The 21,386-nt window shown below is 31.4% G+C and overlaps 1 protein-coding gene across 5 annotated transcripts in view; it reads right to left on the bottom strand.

Annotated features, from left to right (window-relative positions):
* LOC105153705 (protein Skeletor, isoforms B/C) overlaps positions 1-21,386 on the bottom strand; it is a 117,194-nt gene that overhangs the window by 57,706 nt on the left and 38,102 nt on the right. For 2 of the 5 annotated variants that reach the window (XM_087406364.1, XM_011068713.2), the window contains exon 1: positions 11,570-16,813. In XM_087406364.1, coding sequence (XP_087262490.1) covers positions 11,570-11,636 — 67 coding nt within the window. In that variant the 5' untranslated portion in view covers positions 11,637-16,813. Of the gene's footprint in view, positions 1-11,569; positions 16,814-21,386 lie in introns of those variants that run through there. The other 3 variants (XM_011068715.2, XM_011068714.2, XM_087406363.1) reach the window with 3 other exon arrangements.

Raw genomic sequence — 21,386 nt, forward strand, 5'->3', positions numbered from 1 at the left:
CAGCTAAAAATACATAACAATCATCTCCCTCCACCAAACACACACACACACACACACACATACACACATACACACACACATTTTGGCGTTGAGAAATAGAATAAAAATGCAAATATAAAAATGCAATAAAAATGCAAATATACAAAGAGATATAATCATTTCAATTGTAGGTGAAAACCAATTCTGAAATGTTTTCAATTACATAACCTTCAGAATTAAAAATAAAAATAAGAATACACTCGTATTACGCAAAGCAAAACTATAAAAAAATGTTGTCAACAATCGAACTTTAATTTATCTCTAAAAAGAATTGAAAAGCATAAAACAATTACAATGAAATTACAAAAATATATTTGATTTTAGAAATATGTAATTGTTTACGGTACTATATTTCTAATACTTTTATGTATGTAATAAATGATTCTTCAAACGGTAATCTTTTTTTATTACGATCTTGCGCATCAAATCCTCGTGCATTCCCATGATTGTAGATACCTACTTCAAGTAAATGCCAGTCTACATCGATCGGTTTCTAGGAATTCGAATCGCGTATCAACGACGACCGTCGAACGTCGCGCGAGCATGAAAGGCACGGGGGTAGAAAACACGGAAGTACAGACAGAAAGAGAAAACCCCTGTTAATGTAATGTTGCAAAAAACACATGTAGGTTTCAAGTGCATTACACTGAAAAAAAATTTACTAAATGTTTATAAATATTTCTTTGAATATTCCTAGCGTCCTAGCGAAATATTTATTATATGTAAACATATTTATTAGATACAAGAATCATTACTTTGATTTAACTATCATATATTTTATCATTTATCTAAATATTTATTTACTGTAAGTAAATATTCCGCTGAGACTATTCGAAGAAATATTTATTAAAATTTAATATATTTTTTTCTTAATATATGTATGCATGTATGCATGTATGCATGTTCATTGTATAAAACTATAAATACTCCATATTTATATTTTAATTTTTACGACTCGATAACGATTTGACGACTTAACGATTATTGCTGCTTTTATTGCAAAACGTTGTATAACCATTGCGTAAAAACATCTTTTTTACATTTCTTTTTTGATTAGAACGGGATAAAAATGTGAGATACAATGCAATCGTAGACTTTCCCGAACCAATATCCATTAGTTAAATTGTTTCTCTCAACGTTACTGCTCAGCTTCACTCACGCAGGATCGATTTGCTCGTTTTAATAATGGGTAGACGCGATACAATTGTCGAGGTATGCTGCAAGGGGAAAGATTTGACAAAAAGGAACAAAGGACGAGGGATTAAAGAAAATTTGTGAAAGAGAGATGATAAGTTTTTACATAAAGCTTGGATGTCAATCGATAAATTTACAATACCGACACACGCGAAATTGCATTGAAGAAATTCGAAATGAAGCTGGTTAAGTTAGGACCTCGAAAATCTGAAATTATGAGAAGCTGGCGGATATGGCACAATGCATCCAAAAAATGAGGATCATTCATGAATCAAACAGTATTTCTTTGGAAAAATATAATACATTTATGTAATAGAATAGTGAAAACATCGTCCGGTAACAAAAATAAATACCTACTTAAAAGCAAATATGCAAAACAATATCTTTTGCGGATATTCCCTTTGTAATTATCCTATGCTATTCTCTGTACAAACGAGTTCAAGGAGAGAAATCTCGGTGCTTGCCTTAGAATGTAAAAGACGAAAGAAATTTATTCTCCGATTAACGAAATTTCCAGGAAACAATATGTGAGAAATAAAAATTTTAATCTATCAAATTTTATATATATAAAATTAACTGACAAACACGCTATCTTATGTCATATCAAAGTGCATCATATGTCTGCGAGAATCAATTTGTTTTTTAAAAAAACAATCCTTTCACGAATAAATTATTATGTTTCTCTTAAATAAAATAAAAATACAGCTTTGATCATAGATATGAAGCACTCAACTTATTGTATTTTCTTAAAAAAAGAGACAATTAAAACAAGGGAAAACTAACAAAAATACTAAAATTAATATAAGAATAAATATTATTTTTAATAAATAAAACCGGTTTTTAATATATTTTTTGTTAGGTACAAAATGTTTATCAATTTGTTGGAGTATTTTATATTTATGGCCAAGGCTATATCAAATCATCTTATAAAAAAAGACAATCCTTCAACAGTAAATAACGTATACCTAAAATTCGCATAAACAAAAAAATTACGCAGATATTTTAAAACTTATATCTATTAAATTTCATAAGCGAAGCAATAGCATAGAATCAAAATAAACAAATGAGGATATAATCATATCGTAGGGCTACAAATCTGCTTCTTCAAACCGCTACGTCTCGGATAAGACCAACGTGTACGAGTCATACACATCACGGAATCATTTAATTTTAATACATGATCGATAAATGTCTGCGATTACGGAAATCCGGTATGAAGAAAGGTACTGTGATGGAATTGAGGATCGCAAATTTCACGATTTGTTCAGGATTCGAACCGGATCAAAGAACGATGCGATTTCCGTAATGCGGTTGTTCACAGGTGGAAAATTACGACAGATTGTGACGATTAATGGTAGAAAAGAACGAGTAAAGGTAGTTTTCTCTTTCTTCTTTTTCCTCTTCTCTCTTTCTCTTTCTCTTTCAAATCGGCCATTTACATCGATTAAGCTTGAGCCGCAGAATTTGGGGATGGCCGACGCCGTATGCTCATCACTTTCAACGTCCATATAAATGCCACACTGGGAATCGCACATCTGGCGATCGAGCAACAAGTACACGCATTAAATGTATCCCGCTTACCGACTCCAATTACATAGAGTGCACCCTGTTGTACATGTGGGACATGTCGTACTGTAACTTTTGCAATTTTTATATCAATAAATTCGAGCTAGAACACCGAAACCGCCATTCCACGATTTTAAAACGGAGACAAATAATATTTTATATTAGAATATCACTTCCTTACTTTAAAGTAATACAATTTTAAAAATTAAGTAATTAAAAAATTTAAAAAAGGAAAAAACTATCTTTCAACTTGACTGAAAATTATTGATTAATCAAATAATATCACATAAAGAATAATCTTAATATGATTAAATTTCTCATTTTTGTCATTTTTGTCATTTTACAACCTTTGAAAAAAATACTTTTAAAGAATCACTCCGAATCACCCTTTGTAATGATTTAAATTATTTTTTATAAAATTCAGGTAATAAGTTCACTTTTAATAAGTGATAAGATAATGTTTGCTTAATTTATTGATAATAGTCCGATTGTGTTTTCTCAAACTGTGTTATTTTTAAAGTAAGCGATATATATGTATTAATAAAATATCTTATTTTCATTATTTCAAGTTACAAGATAAAAATAAATTTAATTATTAAATACGATGTATACAGGGTGCCTCTAATTATTGACACAGCGCTTGTAGTTCGCAGAGCGGACTAAACTCCAAAAGCTTCTGCTATTTTGCAATTTTCGCAAAATGAGATATTAATTTTTAAAGATTGTCGAATAAGGGTAAAATCAACATTTAAGACAACTTTAAGATATTTTTCAAAGTTCTTTATAAAATATTTTAAAGACGTTTCTTAAAAAACTCTTAAAGATGTCTTATGCGTCGACTTTAGACATTCTGCACATTGGATAATTAAAAAAAATTGCAAAATGGTAAAAGACTTTGCGATTCAGTTTAGTCCGCTCTACCTGCACATAAGCGCTGAGTGAATAATTAGGAGATATCCTATATATGGTTTGTTATTATTTATTGATCAATCTCAAGTTAATATAAATAAATTTCATACAATTCAAAAATAATAAAATTTATATGTAGATAAATTTAATATGTAAAATTTTATTTCATTAATTCTATTACCTTCGTATGTATAGTAACTTTTTTATGTTATTGATTAGAATTTATCGATAGTTCTTCGATTCATATAATTAACACTAAGTTATTCATAATGAGCAACAGATAATAATATTATCTTTCTCTTCAAAAATTTCACAATTTGAAGAAGCGATACCAATTTTAATGGTAATCTAAATCACAAGCGTGAGAAAAGATGACGTATTGCTCAAATTCCACAGGCATTCGTAACAATAAATTCTTTCTATTAATGTCAAGGTGCACAGTGAACGCAAGGTCGAAATCATAAGACGTAACCACTCTATGTAAAAATAGAAAGCGAATAAATACGCAACCATATTATTTTAGACTTTGTGAATGCTCTGTTGTTCTCCGAAGAGGCATAATTGTATCTTAATTGTGCGTAATCATTTAATGCCTAAATAATTATAGCATCATATAATAAAAATAATATATGTATATAAGTAAATAATCTATCTAAAACACTTTTGTAGGAAGTGTAATTGTCGAATGGCAATTATATACCTACAAATAGCTCTTATCAAAGATTTGCAATTTTATAGACTCTATAATTTTTCTATCATGAAATTACTATGACGTGATGTAGAATGATATTAGAATTAACTATTTCGTTTCAAACTTGTCATGAAATGGAAAATGTGACAACAATATATTTATAGTACCTACATATCTGTTTTTATATTCCATGTCATTCATTAAAGGCAAAATTCAGCAGATATCAAATTGATAGATTATTACTGTCACTTATAACAATCAGAAAAGAAGTTTTTCTACAGCAATAAATTAACGAAAATGTGCGTATATGATTAATATGTTATAAAAAGTATTAAATAGATATGATATTACAAAAATGTCTAATTTCAATGTAATATAAAGAATAAAACGTTAATGCTGACAATTATGTATCCCAAATATCTAAAGTAAGCTATTGATAGTTGATCATGCACATAAGCATCATAATTTCTGTTATACGAAGTATTGCCTATACAAATATACGATTTTCCGCGTATTGTATAATTTCTCTTACTCGTATAAATGAAGAAGAAAGCAGAGAAACAGCAATGCCCCGAGAATCAATCGTTACACTTATCAAACGATTTTCAGTTTTTTCATAATGGATAGCATTATGATAATATCGCGACGCCTGTTCGTTCCCTTTCTCATTAACCATCAGACACGATTTGCTCGCACCGCGAAAAAGCGCAGACGATTACGACATGACGTTACACGTACACACAAATCCTTTGGCTATCCAGCGCTCACAGCTCACACATACGCGCATACATGTATGTATATGTACACTATGAAGATATCTCAGCGCTTGCGCAACCCGTGCCTCCACATGTACCATTACGTGCTTTACTACGACGTTACTACGACGAGTACTACTATCGTAGCGTACCGTGAGGTTGAGCAAGCTGAACATTGTAAACTGTAGGCTGAAGCTCGATAATAATCTCACGGTACTAAAGAGTAATGGAGAAAACAAATGCTTGGTTATGTTACACGGAGGCTCGTAATCGTACAGACGCAAAAAACGTTTCCCATCACACATTAATTTAAATTTAATTTACTTTAATTTATTTTAATTTAATTTTAATGTAATAATGAAGTAAGCATTATGATATATTTATCTGTGGACTTTTAAAGCTGCATCTTTAACCTAATTTAACTTAATTTAGTTAAAGATGACATGTATTATTAAGCGCGTTAATACAAAATAAAAATCACGTTCAAACCGAAATACAAGAAGAGTCCTCCATAATTATTGCTGCCAAACTGTTCTCATGTATTTCAAAGATTTGGTACAAGCATATTTAATAGATATTAAAATAAAATAATAATTAGATTTTATTCGAAGTTTAAATTATAAACACGTCGCGCGATAAATTCAAAGCTATAAATTGAAAGCTTTTAATGTTTGTTGAAGCATTATTTTTTGAGAGATGAATAAACTTCTATGATGTGTGTTCATATACACTGAGAGAAAAAATAGTTGCAATTATTATAATTTAAATATAATTATCATATACCATATATATATATATATATATATCATATCTATATATGATAATTATTATAATTGCAACCATTTTCTTACGTCATAGCATATTATCAACTATCATAATTATCACAATCATAATTACAATCATAATTTAATTATAATTATAGTCCTTTTCTGCTATATGTATTTTTTGGTAGAACTATAAATATAATAATTATTATTATTAACATCATAATAGTAATAGTTATAAAAACGAAGCTTTTACAATAACCATTTTACCAATTATAGTTACAAATATTAAATACTTTTCTCTCGGTATACTCTTTAACGTTTTTAAAAAACAATTAAAAAAAAGACGGTCCAAGTATAAATAAAAAAAATCGTTACTACTTCTCTCGTTACTACAAATAGTTACAATAATTATTATGGCTTTTGGCAAGTCCTGTACATTCTCTCCACAGAGAAACAAATATCCGTGAAACATGAGCCGATGTGTCGAGCGATGAACGGTCGATCTCTCGTGAAATATTGTCGGTGTCACGATTCGCAATATCCAGGCTGTCGGAGATTCGGGACGGCGCGGTTCGCAGCGCAGCGCAGCGCAGCGCCCGAGGGATTCGCAGCTTATACGGGTAGACTGCGTTTCGGGATGCGCCACGCACCAACAAGTACTCCCGTATAATCTGTAAGGGCGCGGAACGAATGCGATCGAGACTGGTTCGCTGACCCGGAAATAATCCCAGGAAAAGAAGATAAAGAAAGATAGAGCTAGACAGATAGAGACTCTTTCTTTCCCCCTCGTGTTTGATAACGCACGAGTACCTGGGGGGTGCTCGTGATATTATGCCCCGCCAGCAACATGCAGTCGTATGTGTATACCCGAGAGACCTCGCGGGTTATCCTGAACGAGAACGGACGGACCGCGCCAACGGAGGTCGGGTATTGTCCGATTCGAAATTCGTCGAGAGCGATCGAACAGCTCTGACCGGGGTTTATTGGAGGCTACATGCGCTCATCTCGCCGATACTTGCGCGTCGGTGTTCGTTGTGTACATCAATTCGATCGTTTGGAATTTGCCATAGTGCTCTGAAGTGGGAGCCGCTGATCGTCAGCGAGAATTTTTATCATAGAGTATTCTTGGCCTCTCGGTCAGTTCTCTACGAGTGCTGTAGAAAATTCTCCTTGAGAATGTATTACACGTATCTTTTAACAAAATGAAAAAAATTACAGATTTTTCTATGTTTTTTTTTCTATGTTTCTATTTGTGTGAAAGTACAAAAAAATTTAACGCTGATTTAAAACTTGGATAAAAATTATTCCAATAAAAAGTAGATACATATTTTTTTTTAAATAAATAAAATGGACTAAGTAATTTTTTATTTAAACTACAAAATGGTATTGTTAAATATAAATATTTATCTCTATTATTGAACTTTCGTATGTATGTAATATTCATTTTTATATGAAATGTATTAATTTCCAATTCCAGTCACTTTTTTGCAGAATTTATACACCAAATATATTCTTAATATATACATATGTATAAACGGTAATAGACAGATAATCGACAGTTTTTCAGTTGTAAAGCATTGAAGAAACGGAGAATCTTGCAAACTGAGAGAGACTAACTCACAATAAGTTCTAAAATTATGAATTTTTATTGCTAGATTATAAATTTACAGTTAAAATAATTTACAGTTATTTAATGTTAACTACGAAATAATGTTTTCTTTCACATGCGCGAAAAAACATTCCCTCAGTTCTATAAAAATAATATTACGCAAAATGCTTTCTCTGGAAAACGTTCAGATATACGGGACAAAATTGTTTTAAAAATAAAAAGAGTTTAATTACAAAAAGATTTCGACGCAAACGTACGTTTATTAAGTGAACACTCTATAAATAAAAATAAAATGAGATACAGGAAAAGAATGATTAGAAAGTAATTCGTAAAGAAGCATTTTCAATTCAATTTCTTCTAAATGTAATTTAGATTTATTATAAGAAAAGTTACAATATTTACATAGCAATTAATTAATTAAAAATATATATAAATATTATATATATGTATATATATATATATATATATATATATATATCTCACCCGTTTATAATTAGATATCTAACGAAAAAGTAGCTATAATTTCTGTAATATTATATGATATGATATTTACAAATTAGCATACAACGTTTATGATAATACAATAAATTAAAAGAAAAATATTAATTATCAAGTTTAGAATTACATGAAATTAATAAAAGAAAAATATCCAAGCGAAACATAAAGTCATGATGGCATCAGAATGATTATTAAAAGTTATTTTTCGATCAGTTGCAATTTTAACGTCAAAATGTTGTCGTGACCTGTTGTTTTCTTTGAGTATATATGATGTATTGTGAAATCGTCTATCCAAAAAATATAACATGTACATTTTTCAAAAATTACATTTATTATTAAGAATCGACATCAAATGTATATATTGTTATATGCGTGCATATGTGTTATAAATAGCGTGTCTACATAAAGATTAAAGAATTAAAAAGCATAGGATTATGTAAAATCTTATTCCACGTTTCACTTTGATACTCTTTGCTCGTTATAATTCATGACTAAACATTTTAAAATTTAAATACCAAAAAGAGATTAAATACATAATAACTTATTTTTTTATTAAATACAAGATGGATAACTCGGTATTACTTTGTATTGTAAGCAAAGTAAGGTAAGACAAATCGAATTCCGGGAGGGGGGAGGGGGAGGGGAGGGAGGGGGGAATAGTATGATAATGCTGATTTATTCGCGCTTTTGTGTTCAGTGTAAAATCGCTGAAATGGATTATCCGACGATTTTGGCGGAGCCCTTCGATTTACAGACGATGGCGAACTGGTTTGAAAGCGAGTTCGGTCGATGAAACCGACGTTTGAGAGGAAACGAGCGACGAGACGGAAAGCGACCCAGCATCGGTAGAAAGAGACAGGTGGAGAGAGAGAAAGATAGTGATGCCGAGTGAAAGTCCTCTAGCAAAAACCAGGCCAGGGCTTCGGGTATCTTGGCGCGAACACACTGTAGCCATTATGCAATTACGACGACGCATTTACCGTCGCCTGTTCGCGCGTTGTATCGCCAAGATGCGACCGCGTCCCCGTTTTTCTCTTTGCAATTACCTTCTAAATCGCGAAAAGTTTTCAAATTACTACCGCAGTATCGCAACGAATGTCCGCACGACATCGCGATATTGTTTTTATCGATTAACAATGACCTACTCCTACTGCGATCAAATGCCACGTGAAATAAGGCCGTTGGCTTTATCTGATATCGCAGGATTATCATTTTTCTTTCCTTTTCACAACGTAATACAAATGTTCTTCTGATCTACGATATTTTTGAGATATCAAACGCCTTCACGTTTTTAAATAAAACAATCTGATATATAGGAACTCATAGATCTAAATATCAACTTCTTTATTTTAAATCGTATGTAAAGTTTCAATAATAATGTTACAAAAACAAATACAGAAAATGTAGGAAATCTTAAAGGATATCTTGCGTTCTTTGAAACCGAGGGAATAAGTACACCGAAAGAATTTATTGCATATCATTCTTCTCGAGGTGACAGTAGAAGTAAATCAAGGTTGTAAATATATTGCCTATGGTTATATTAAATTTTGAGTCCTTGCTTCTCTCAGATTATATCGCGTCAGATGTACGTTCGTGTACACGTATACGTGTATATAAATGTAACATTGAATCGTTTGACCTTAGAAAGAAGGACAAGATGACAAGGGCAATATGTTACTCAAGTAACAAACTGACATCATTTATCGTCAATAGAGGGAGTTTTTGCAATACCGTTTATCCAAATGCAGTGAACGCTCAGGTTATCTTCTTCTTAATAACTAATTAGAATATTAATAATAATAATAAGAAAAGGATAACATGATTTTAACGTTCACTGTATCTTATTTGTCAAAATGATTTAATATTGTTAAAATAGTGACAAATATCGACTTCCTACCTAAATAATTTTTACAAAATAAACATAATTCGTTCACGTTTCATGGTACCTATGTAATCATAAGTCTTTATACTATTTCTGTTTATATAATATATTATGAATAGCTTGATCAGATAACGATTGTGAGATAATACATCTGTGCAGAGAAAGAGAAAGTTAACGTGGATTACACAGAGGAATTTGACGAAATTTATGAAATTGTCACGTATTTTTTTCTTGAAAGATCGAGAGGCCAGCGCGAGTATTCCACAAGGAAATTTTCCCGCATCCTCTTGTGCCACGAACGGAAGGCAACGTAATTTAAATCGCTTTGTAATAACAAGACTTGAAATATGAACGTTACCGCAAAATAATGGAGGCGGCATAATAACAATAACTGTAGGTAACTACTTGCATTGCTTCTACAGCAATGCGATGCACCGCACGTGAATCCATTTTAAATTATTATATATATGACTGCACAACTCTTTCAGAGTATACGCCATAATGCCAGTCTATTATGAGCTGAATAAATATATTAACTTTTACGATATGCGGAAAAATAGCTGTTTGCGCATTCATATAATGTATATATTTCCATCTAAATGTTACAGACGCAGTAATATGACGCAGTAATGCTAAACTATGGATACTTGAATTAAATAAAAAATTCGGATTAATATCAAAAGTACAAATAAAATACGATAAATAAACTCTTATAATACATGATTTTATATATATATATATATATATATATATATATACATCCTGTAATTATAATGATTAAGTAAGAAAATAAAATTAAAAAAAGTATTTTGAGAAAATGTAATTAAAAATATATTCTATCTTAAGTCCTGTATTCTCAACAATACCAGAAAAAAATTACAGAAATTCATCTAAATAATTTTTCTAATTATATTTCAATTTTTTCAAAATTATACTTCATGTTAGAAAAGCGATCTGAAACACTTCCAGAAAGCAAGCAAGAATTATATTATATGCGCGATTTTTTTCTTTGTTAAGGTTTGTTTTCTAAGCGTTGTTTTCTAAGTTAAGGTTTGTTTCTTTATAGTTAAATTAGAGTATACACTCTTTGTACTTAAAGTGAATTAAATATAACTAATAAAAAATAAATGCCTTTAACGGTCAAGCGATCTTAGATACTTAAACAATTCAATGTGAATTTATATGCTACTATATATGTAGTCATTGAAATTGCGCTCTGAATTAAATTAGATATACATTTGAAATTTGGCGAAAATAAGAAGAAAACTTCCGATATACCTAATCCAGACTGCTTTCAGAAATTTCATCATGTAGTGCACCCACACTGAAAAAAATTGTTTATTTGACTAAATTAATTTAGTTGTCTTTATTTCTTTCGATGAAGAATACATGTATACGTATACATGTTTCATTGAAAGAAATAAGGACAAATTAAATCAATAGTCAAATAAACCATTTTTTCCTCAGTGCATATATTATTTTGTTTAATGAACAAGGATAAAATGATACTTGGATGAACTCGGTGAAATTACTGAACGCAGCCTAATATACAGTAAAAAAACAAATCTTTGATTTCTCTGGCATGATATCGCATACTCCGTCACGCGTTCGACAATTGCATTCTGCTCGTTGACCGTTATAATAATCGAAGGGACTTACCGAGATGTAATGTGGCGAGAGAGAACAAAAGCAAACCGGAAATAACTCGCTGTGGCGTCGCGTCCATTTTTCGGTGGTTCCGGCCACTGCGGGTCGAGTCCTCTTCTTTTCCGTTACTGCTGCGGACGGTGGTGATGATGGCACATGTACACACACACGGAACCACACGCGCGCACTTATATTCGATCTGCAATTCGAAAAGAACACCTCGAATGAGCCTCGCGTTAATCTTCTCCACGGACAAATCCCGTCGGTCACCACAATGATCTTTAATTTGTATATAACAAGAGCTATGATACGTTGGCTAATTTAAATTTTAAGTTATTCTCGATAATTATGCGATAATTATGCAATGCGAATTGAAAGAAATCTCAATTTATGGATTAAAAGACTTTAATGCGATGTATTTGAACGTCGGAAGAAAAATCATGGGTCGGCAATGAAAAAGACTTGATAGCGACAGAAACGATCTAAATCGTAAGAATGTAACATTGAGATAAATGTTTTTATTTGGATTTATAATCTTACATGACACGAGAAGAATATTTGGAATAAAAAGATACTGATACGTCGACGAGATATTTGCAGCTCTTGATGCGCGTCAAGTGATGCGGAGTCGACGAGCGATTGTGTTCAATAGTTCAATACGCACGAGGAGCGATCGACGACGGAATCGATGGTAACGATCTACCGGCTGAAAGCCGACTGAAGAGAAAATTCGACATCGATCGCGTGGCAGCACACCTTTCTCGTGTGATCACGCGGCTCACAATCCGTGTAAGATCCGCTCTTACCTAAAGATCATATTTCTAGAATACAAAAACCGAGAGCATTTTACGACACGGAGAATTTCTTTATATGTAACGACCGATATATCTTCAAAACTTAGTTACTATGTAACTTAAGAATTCGTGTTTATAATATATTTTGTTACTTATTAAGTTCGATTTACTTTTGCCAATGTATGCAAGCTCTATCTTGATTCTAGTTTATTAATTGCTGTAAATCAATTTTCTTTTTATCACATACAGTACACTTTATCAGAGGAAATATCCTGGGAACATTCTGGGAATATCCTTAGGATGTAGAATGTCTTTGGACATCTATAGGAACATCCCTTGGAGATGTACTATAGGATATTTGCGTTTTACAGGTCATTAGTTCTCCTGACATTATTATTATTATTATTCTCTCGACATGCTAATTATTTCGCAGTGTAGAGTGTAGCCACAAAAAAAATCCAAAACTAATTGAAAGATAGAAAACATTTGAAATTACATTGGTCGGCAAATAAAAAATTTTTCGACATAAATAAGCAAAGAGATTCATATATTTAGTCAAGACAAGTCTTGGTGCTTAATAATATTTCTGCATGAATTTTCATAATTTTCAGTTCAAATAAATTATGTGCCGATTTGTTGATTTTAAAACACAGTCTTAAAACTGGAATGCGTGTAGTATTACAAATTAAAAATGTCAAGCAATTTCATATTACTGATGCTAATAAATATCTTTAAGACAACATAAAAAGACTATTTTTTTATAATCAAATAAATGAATCAAATAAAGTGGTCTTTAATCGCTTTTGCTCACTAAAATATAAAAAAAATTCTGTAGTACAACTTTTATGTTATTAAAATATTTATCAGGACGTCATTTTTAATAGAAATATCTTTATTTTCTTTCAATCGCTTTTACTCGCAAGATGAATTTAAAGTTTTTTATTTCTTTTCCTTTCAATCATATGAAAAGAGATATGTAACAACGTATATAGCACACATGAGAAATCTAACTTTTATTCTGATTTCTAACTTGACACTTGAAATATAAGATATAAGCTTTCTTTAAAATTTTTGTAGTGGTTTACTTTCATGATGCAACAGTTATAAAATTTATTTGATATATTTATACAAGATCTACTAGAAAAAAACTATTATTAGATATTTAGATTTTCAAAAAAAGTCTTTTTATACATCATGATTCAAAAAGTTGAAACATGTTCTATACAAAAATGACGCGTGTTACGAATTATTTTGTTATTTTGATTGAATAAATATAATATAGAAAAAGACTTTTTAATGAAAAACAACGAAGCACAAATTATAGGTTTTATTATAATATTATCGAAATCTTGTTGATCAATATTATTAGTCTTCGAAAATATAATTTTATTAAAATTTATTTTTTCGATAAGTCCTATTAAATCTTACAGGCTGTACGTGTACACGGAATAATATTACTGTTATTCACAAAATCGCATGTACACGGGAGAAATCGGTCTATATTCATAAGGTATTTCGAAGTACTTTGCAAGCATCCGCTGAAGTATATTTCCTAGCTAGGTACTATACGCTGCGGCAAACAGGAATTTATGTGTTAGCGCATCTGGCAAACAAGAGCTCATGCTAACATGTTTGGAAAGTCTCATTACCTAAATTTACTTGCCTGACACGGTATACGTTATACGCCAAAATTGTAGAAGAGAGAGTTAAGTGTAACGCAAGGCAATGATTAAAATGTCATTGATGTCGTCAAAGAGCAATTTATTCACGCGTCATCTTCGATATCGTTCCGTGACATGCAGTTTATTGAACTTCGATAGAACGAAAACAAACTGTAATTAATAAAAACGGTTTATGGACGTTTCAATAAATTATAGTTCAGAACTAAAATTTTTTAGTGATAAAAGACTTTTTTCACGGGATAATGTGATGTGCGACGTTCAAATATTTCAAAAATGTGAAATAAAATAAGATTCGCGCGATTTTGTGAATAAAAATCTAACTCGCATTTTAAAACTCGGTATTTTAAAAAACAGATGCACGAAAGTAAAAGATCGAATTTTAAAGATATATTATAAATTATACATTTTTTCTCTTTCCTTTGCAAACAATATTTTTTATCTTTATATCATTGGATACTAATAATGAAACTTTATTCCAAATTCTGTCATTGTTTAGATTTACCGTAAACATATCGCATCATAATAATTGTACCAAATATTTCAAATTATGTGTTCTTATGAGCATAATCTCCTTTTATCACTCGATAGCGCAGTATGGACACACCCGACATTTTGGCAGTGCTTCGCTCGGAAGTAATTTCCATCTATCGCGATGTAGTTCTCGAAAAAAAAAAGTTTATTTCGGACGATGAATAAAAGTGTTATAGAAATATTATTGCACGAATAAATCACACTTACAAATATCGTAAGTCTTTTTCTTTGTATCAATAAAACCAATTCAGTGACAAATTTTGGCTTGTTTCTAATAACATTTACATTAAAACAAAATTGTTCATGATTGTTTACTTCTTTGTTATTACATATATAACTTTACACCGCGATAAAAAAGTTTCAATTTATGTCACAAGCCTTCTCATATAAATTTTTCGCGTTAATCATTTGTTTCCTTTTTGATGCAAGACATCATATATTTTATATGCACCAATTCGTCATCATTATTCCCAAATTTTTTCTATTTAGTAATTTTTGTTCATATTCCGTTTACATTTTATCTTCTTGTATCTTTCTATTTTTTATTTATTATCAAAAATAATTTTAAATATTGCTAACGTACATGTATTGCCTTTTTAAAATCTATAAAAATTACTGTAGCAATTAAGAAATTACACTAGTGTGTAATAATGCGTTTTTTAAATTATATAAATATAATTTTCCTTGACATTATAAAACTTGTATTTCTCACAAATTCATTCATTCACGGCTCAATATATGTATAATTATTACGATGTCACTTTATTTTCATGAATTTCTTATTATCGCAATAATGAAATGTCGTACAATCGATAAATCCGTAAATTCAGCAAATCCATAAATTCATAAAATCTTGTTCCTATATGTATAATTCCATAATGTGTTCGAGCAGTTTAGTTACTGCTCGAGAAGCTCTGTACTGATTAATTTGGGTGCCTCAACATATAATGACGTTTAAATCGTTTCATTATGCAATGATACATACCAGTCTATAAAGAATTTTGTATCTTTATCGATCGTTAAAGAATTCTTTTCTACAATGATAAAATAATTTCATGAAAGCATACTAAATTATCACGAAACGATTGTAAAATAGAAAACAGCTAAGAAACTAACTTGCTTGATGCAGCGATAATCAATTTTCTACATGACATTAACTTATCATCATATACAATTTAAAAAAATGTATTTGATTATGTTTGTGACATAACGTACGTGCACCGCCAATAAAGAACAAATTAAAGAAGAAACAAGTTCAGTTGCAACTTTATTTATGACAGATGCATAATCGTAAATCAAACTTTTACAAAAAATAATTAAAGTTCGCGTAACTTTAGACATGCTAACAAAAATCAAAAATTAATACATACTGTGTTGTACCATTTGAAATACCATCACGCGATCACTCCTCGATCGTAATCGAAACATTTTCTTCGTTTTAAAAGAAATTGGAGAAAGTCTATTTTGATCAAATTCTTATCATGAATGCTATAATATCATATGAAGTTTCCGCCATCATTAGAATATTCTTCGACACGCGATAATTACTAGATTGTTCCGATAATTACTAGATACGCCGTCAATACGATATACAACGCGCTTTTATAAGACCCGAAATAACAGAGATTCACCCTCTTCGCGCTGCCACGTAACCGACCTTCCCATGCACATCGGTCCACATTAGCAGAACTATTCTTATGTTCACCGACATCTCTCTCCGCGCACATAGCACATCATCGACGCGCGAATGGCGCGGTGAATCCGCGCTAATTTTCACCTGCCGACCCAACCCTCTCGATCATGCATCCCTACATATATCCCGTCGATGGACTCTTGGCCACCTCTCATCAGCGATTATGTCACCGCGGTCGTGCTCACGTTCGCAGATGATGCTCCGCGGCCTTATCGCGCGCGTTATCCTCTCACCGGGGACCTTAACAACCCTCCTGACCTGATCAGGCTACGCACGGCACGGCAGCAGCAGCAGCGGAGCCGGCGCCGAGAGGCCACCACACACCACGGTGCCACCACCGTGGGACGCGCGTTTTCGTGTGGATGTGGAAGGACTGACAGTGGCGGTGGCGGCGGCTCGGCACTACTCGCGAACTCGCGCCGTTCGGGAGCGAGTACGCGTTCCCCGGGACATGTATTGGCGGGTAGGAAAGCTCCACCTATCGCGCGACCAAGTGGGAGGGCACAGGAAGACCCGGAGCTTGCGCCCTCCGACTGGCCCGCGCACCAAGCACAACCCCTTCCTTGGCTTTTTCCCAACTTTCGAGCTTGTGGTGCGCCTCGTCTCTCTCTCTCTCTCTCTCTCTCTCTCTCTCTCTCTCTCTCTCTCTCTCTCTCTCTCTCTCACACCCACACACACACACACGCACACCTCTTGTTCCATCCCTTCAACCCTCTCCTCGCCATCGCTCGCCGCCGTCATTACCATCGCCGCTACCACCCTGCAACCCTGCGAGCTTTCGCCTTTCTCCATCCCCTCGATCTCCACATCGTTACCCTCCTCTCCTCCATTCTACATCCTCCCTATCCTCACCACGACGGGACTCCTACCTAATGCGATACAGGGAACTAAACGACGAAATTCGGACTAACAGCAGCGGACCGCAAGCACGAAGTCTAGGAGTTTCCACCGAGAGACGTGTGGAAGCAAAGGATACCCTCTGCTCGTAGGTTCTTCTTGCATTATCTCCGGCCAAATACCGTTCTTGTTCTCTGCCTTTTTTACATTCTATGTGCGCGAGTGTATCTTTCTACTAAATTTCGAGAATTTGCAACCACGTTTGTAGAGAAGTCACTGAGTAGATGATTTAATCGTTTCTCTTGTATGAAGTAGACATCCTCGCGTAGTTTTTTTTGACTTTGCAGGTAAAGTTGAAATGTAAACCGAGGATTAGACGTTCTAAGATGACGAAATCTACATTGAGTTACGTCTCTTCGGAAATACAGTGCCGTTCGATGTATCTAAAACCGTTGCTTTATCTTTGTTTTATACATATGCTTTTTATATATATGCGTTTATGTACTTAATATCTACTTGACGTCTCTGTATGGAATTTTTTTTATGAATAGTATTTCGAATAACAACAAAGTATTTATCCATGTGGAACTAACTTTTTCGTTTTAAATGGAGTCAAAATATAAATTTTTCTCCTGCTATTTATTTACCTATATATCCTATACGAATGCATTTGTATACACGTATATACATATATTCGTAACTATTTAATGATAATAATTGATTTTCCTTAACAAGTCGTTTTTATTCTGTCGTAAAAAGTTAAGATGTCTCAAATCCGATATTATGCTTTAATAACTTTAATTCGAGTAATACAGTTTTTCAAATAAAGAGAGAGAAAGGAGAGGGGGAGAGAGAGAGGGAGGAAGAGAAAGAGAGGGGGGAAGGGGAGGGGCGAGGGCGAGAGGGGAGAGAGAGAGAGAGAGAGAGCATCTTTCATTTTATACAAAATCCCACAACCGTTGTACAATTCTTTAATTTTCCCAAAGATTAATTATGTTTGAAAATCTCGATAACGTCAAGGAATTACAATAGTTCTCGAGTTATAAACGATTAAAGTTTACCATTATATCGCGGGGAATTTACACGCTCACATTCGCAACTGCATTTTCTCCACAAAATATATATAAATTTCAATTGATTATTATATTTCTTTTTTTTCTAAAATTTTTAGAGGAGAGGAGTAAAATTCTGAAATAGATAAGAAATCATTTTTTTTACGACGAGATTAAATTTCATTTTCCTGATTTATTGAAATTGCTCAAAAAATTCCTGATTTATTGAAATTACATGGTTCCGTTATCTAATAAAGATAATAATAAATCGATGATAAAATTTGATGGAAATAACGATAAATATTTTTTTGATAAAAGTAAATCTTTTCCTTCAAATATACGACAGAGACTTGATGATCCAATAACAGTTTGATCACTGAAATTAATCTTCCGGAACTGAAATTTGTAATACAGTTATTGAATATAAAACTCATTTCATTTATGTTAATTAAAAGAACTAGTTAATGTTAATTTCAAAGAACCAAAATGACATAAAAAAACACTAAATACATTTTAATAAGAATAATTTAAATTTGCATGTTACATTAACCTAAACAAAAAACATTAACCTCTGTCATACGGCACGCTTAATCAGGTTTAATAACATCTGTAGTTGAGTATGAAATTGGCCAATCATAGCTATTCTTCGGAAGAATGATACGACTGTGATTGGTCAGTTTCATAACCACGAATGTTATTAAATCCAATTAAGGATGCCATGTAAATGTAATTATTGAAATGTTTGATATTTTTGATAAAGAGATTTAAAATTGAATAGGTTCAAAGACATTATTTTTTTTATTAATTTTAAGAAATCAAAATAACATAAAAAATCAATACTATAATTGTAAATATATTTAAATAAAATAATCCAAATTTGCGGATGTAACATAAAGAAAATTGAATTGTTTGATATTTTTGACATTTATAATGGATCCAGTAGATCTATCGTGAGTTTCGAAGTATTAATTTAGAAAGAACACAAGAAACAGAAGAAAATTTCGGCATATATTTATTTTATAATACTTTAAATAATACTAGTTACTAAATACGACTATACTGTACTAGCCAGGACATATCACTCGGCATTTATTTTTATATCTTATATACACACGCAATTGTCTAGGGGAAAGAGGGCGGGGTAAGATGATGAAGAAGGTAAGATAACAAATTATTAATTTTTTAAGGATAATAATGAAAAGCAAAGATTTTATTTTGTTTATATTTTTCTCTAAAACTTCTTATAATATAATATAAAACAATATAAACACATCATAATAAATCTATTCATAAAAAGTATATTTTTAATTTAAATTGACTTTTCATCTTATCTTTACTAAAAGTCATCTTACCCACATATGAAGGCAAGATGACAAAATTGATATATCCTTAAAAAAATTAAATTTTAAAGAATTGTAATTTATTTAACAACTTTATAATTTTTACAAATGATAACTAAGACTGTAGTGAACTTAAAAAAAATAAATCAGTCTCTTTACCTCATCACAGAAATTAGGAAAAATCGACAAACCTTAAGATCGTCATCTTACTCCCCTTTCCTCTACATAAAGTCGCCGCGCTATCATTCGCCTGTTTACACTCGCGTAAACAGTAGCGTGACCAACTCTTGATCAATTTTACCTTAAAATATCAAGACACAACCAAAAAATCCAGGACTTTTTGTTATATATTTTTTGAATTACAAAAACACCTTGTAATATTAAGGGGATGTGCTGAAATGACGGCCGAACTTGATCGAGGTCGATAGTATAGACAGATTCATAAAAGAGCTATAAAACTTTTGTATTAAGGAAATATCTACGTCAAGTGATAGCTCTACAAATTGAAAAAAATGGAAATTTTTAACTTTTTTTTTATTTTGTATAAAGTCTATTGCAGCACTACCAAATTTTGCGTCTACTTTAATCCTATAAAAGCATTTTTGATTCAGTAAATTCGGAGATTTATATCAATCTGCAAAGTTCCGACAATTTGGCCACTAGCATCCTTAATTAAATTAAATAAATTAAATATATAAGAGTGACCAATTTTAAACGTCGAATATATGGAAAAATATGAAAGATACAGAAAAATGTTTAAGATAAAAGTACTGTCTGAGGGATGCAAATAATTAGATAAAATTAATTTGGTAAAATTAATTTTCAAAAAAAAAAATCTACATATCTCATTTTAGAGTCTTAATTTACATGTCTGAATTCAAATCATATCTACGGTATTTTTTACTAGCTCTATAATTTATAATCTCAATAAAATTTTTTTTTTTTCTGATAAAATGTCAAAATGTATAAAATCGAAATATTAAAACATAAAAAAGTTTTGATAATAATTGAAAAAGTTATATCAAAAAATGTTAAAGAAATATTAAAGAATATTAAAGAATATTAAAAAACGAAAACAATATTAAAGGAATACAATTTGTGAAGAAGTGCAATAATCTTTTTTTTTTCTAAGAAATCATATCTCTATGATAAAAGAAGGTGCAAATAAAAATAAGTAGCGTTTTGAAAACAGGAAAATATGAATTTTAAGAAAAAAAATACGTCATATTGTTTCATTCCAAAAAGTGTAATTATTTGCACAAGAAATAGAGACATTTTTATACACTCGAAATAATGATAGCGGAGGTATGTCGGGCATTTTCTTCTTTAAAAATGCAATGAAAAAATTTTATATTAAATATATAACATTTTAATATTATTTACTCATGATTTTATAGCTCCGAGAAAATAGAGCAATCGTTTCACTAACATGCCTCTCTCGCAAAAATGCTTTTTTTGACAATGAATATATGTTTTAATTTTAAGAAGAGACAACTATATATATACTTGAACAAAATATACAGCAAAATATACAGCACTAATAAACAGGCACTTACTAAAAAAAAATTTTCACTTTCGGCAAAAATCTGTCGAATTTATATTTGATGAGTTCAAGTCATCCAAGCAAAATTTTTATTGCATCAAGACAACAACAAAACGATTGCATCACGGTGATCGAAAGAGAAAGGTTCCAAGTTATAATATTTTACCCCCTCACGTCAACTCTGCAATATTATAAAAATAGCGTACAAAAATAGCAAAACCGACTAAAACGAAGATTAAAGTACTTATAAAATAAAATTTAGATTTTTGTGAACATTTTCAAAATTTTAATTTATAACAATAAAAATAATAACAAATAAAATAAATAAATTATAAAAATGTATTGTTCATATAGAAA

The sequence above is a fragment of the Acromyrmex echinatior genome, chromosome 5, assembly GCF_024713525.1.
Source record: "Acromyrmex echinatior isolate Ae372 chromosome 5, ASM2471352v2, whole genome shotgun sequence".
Lineage (NCBI taxonomy): Eukaryota > Metazoa > Arthropoda > Insecta > Hymenoptera > Formicidae > Acromyrmex > Acromyrmex echinatior.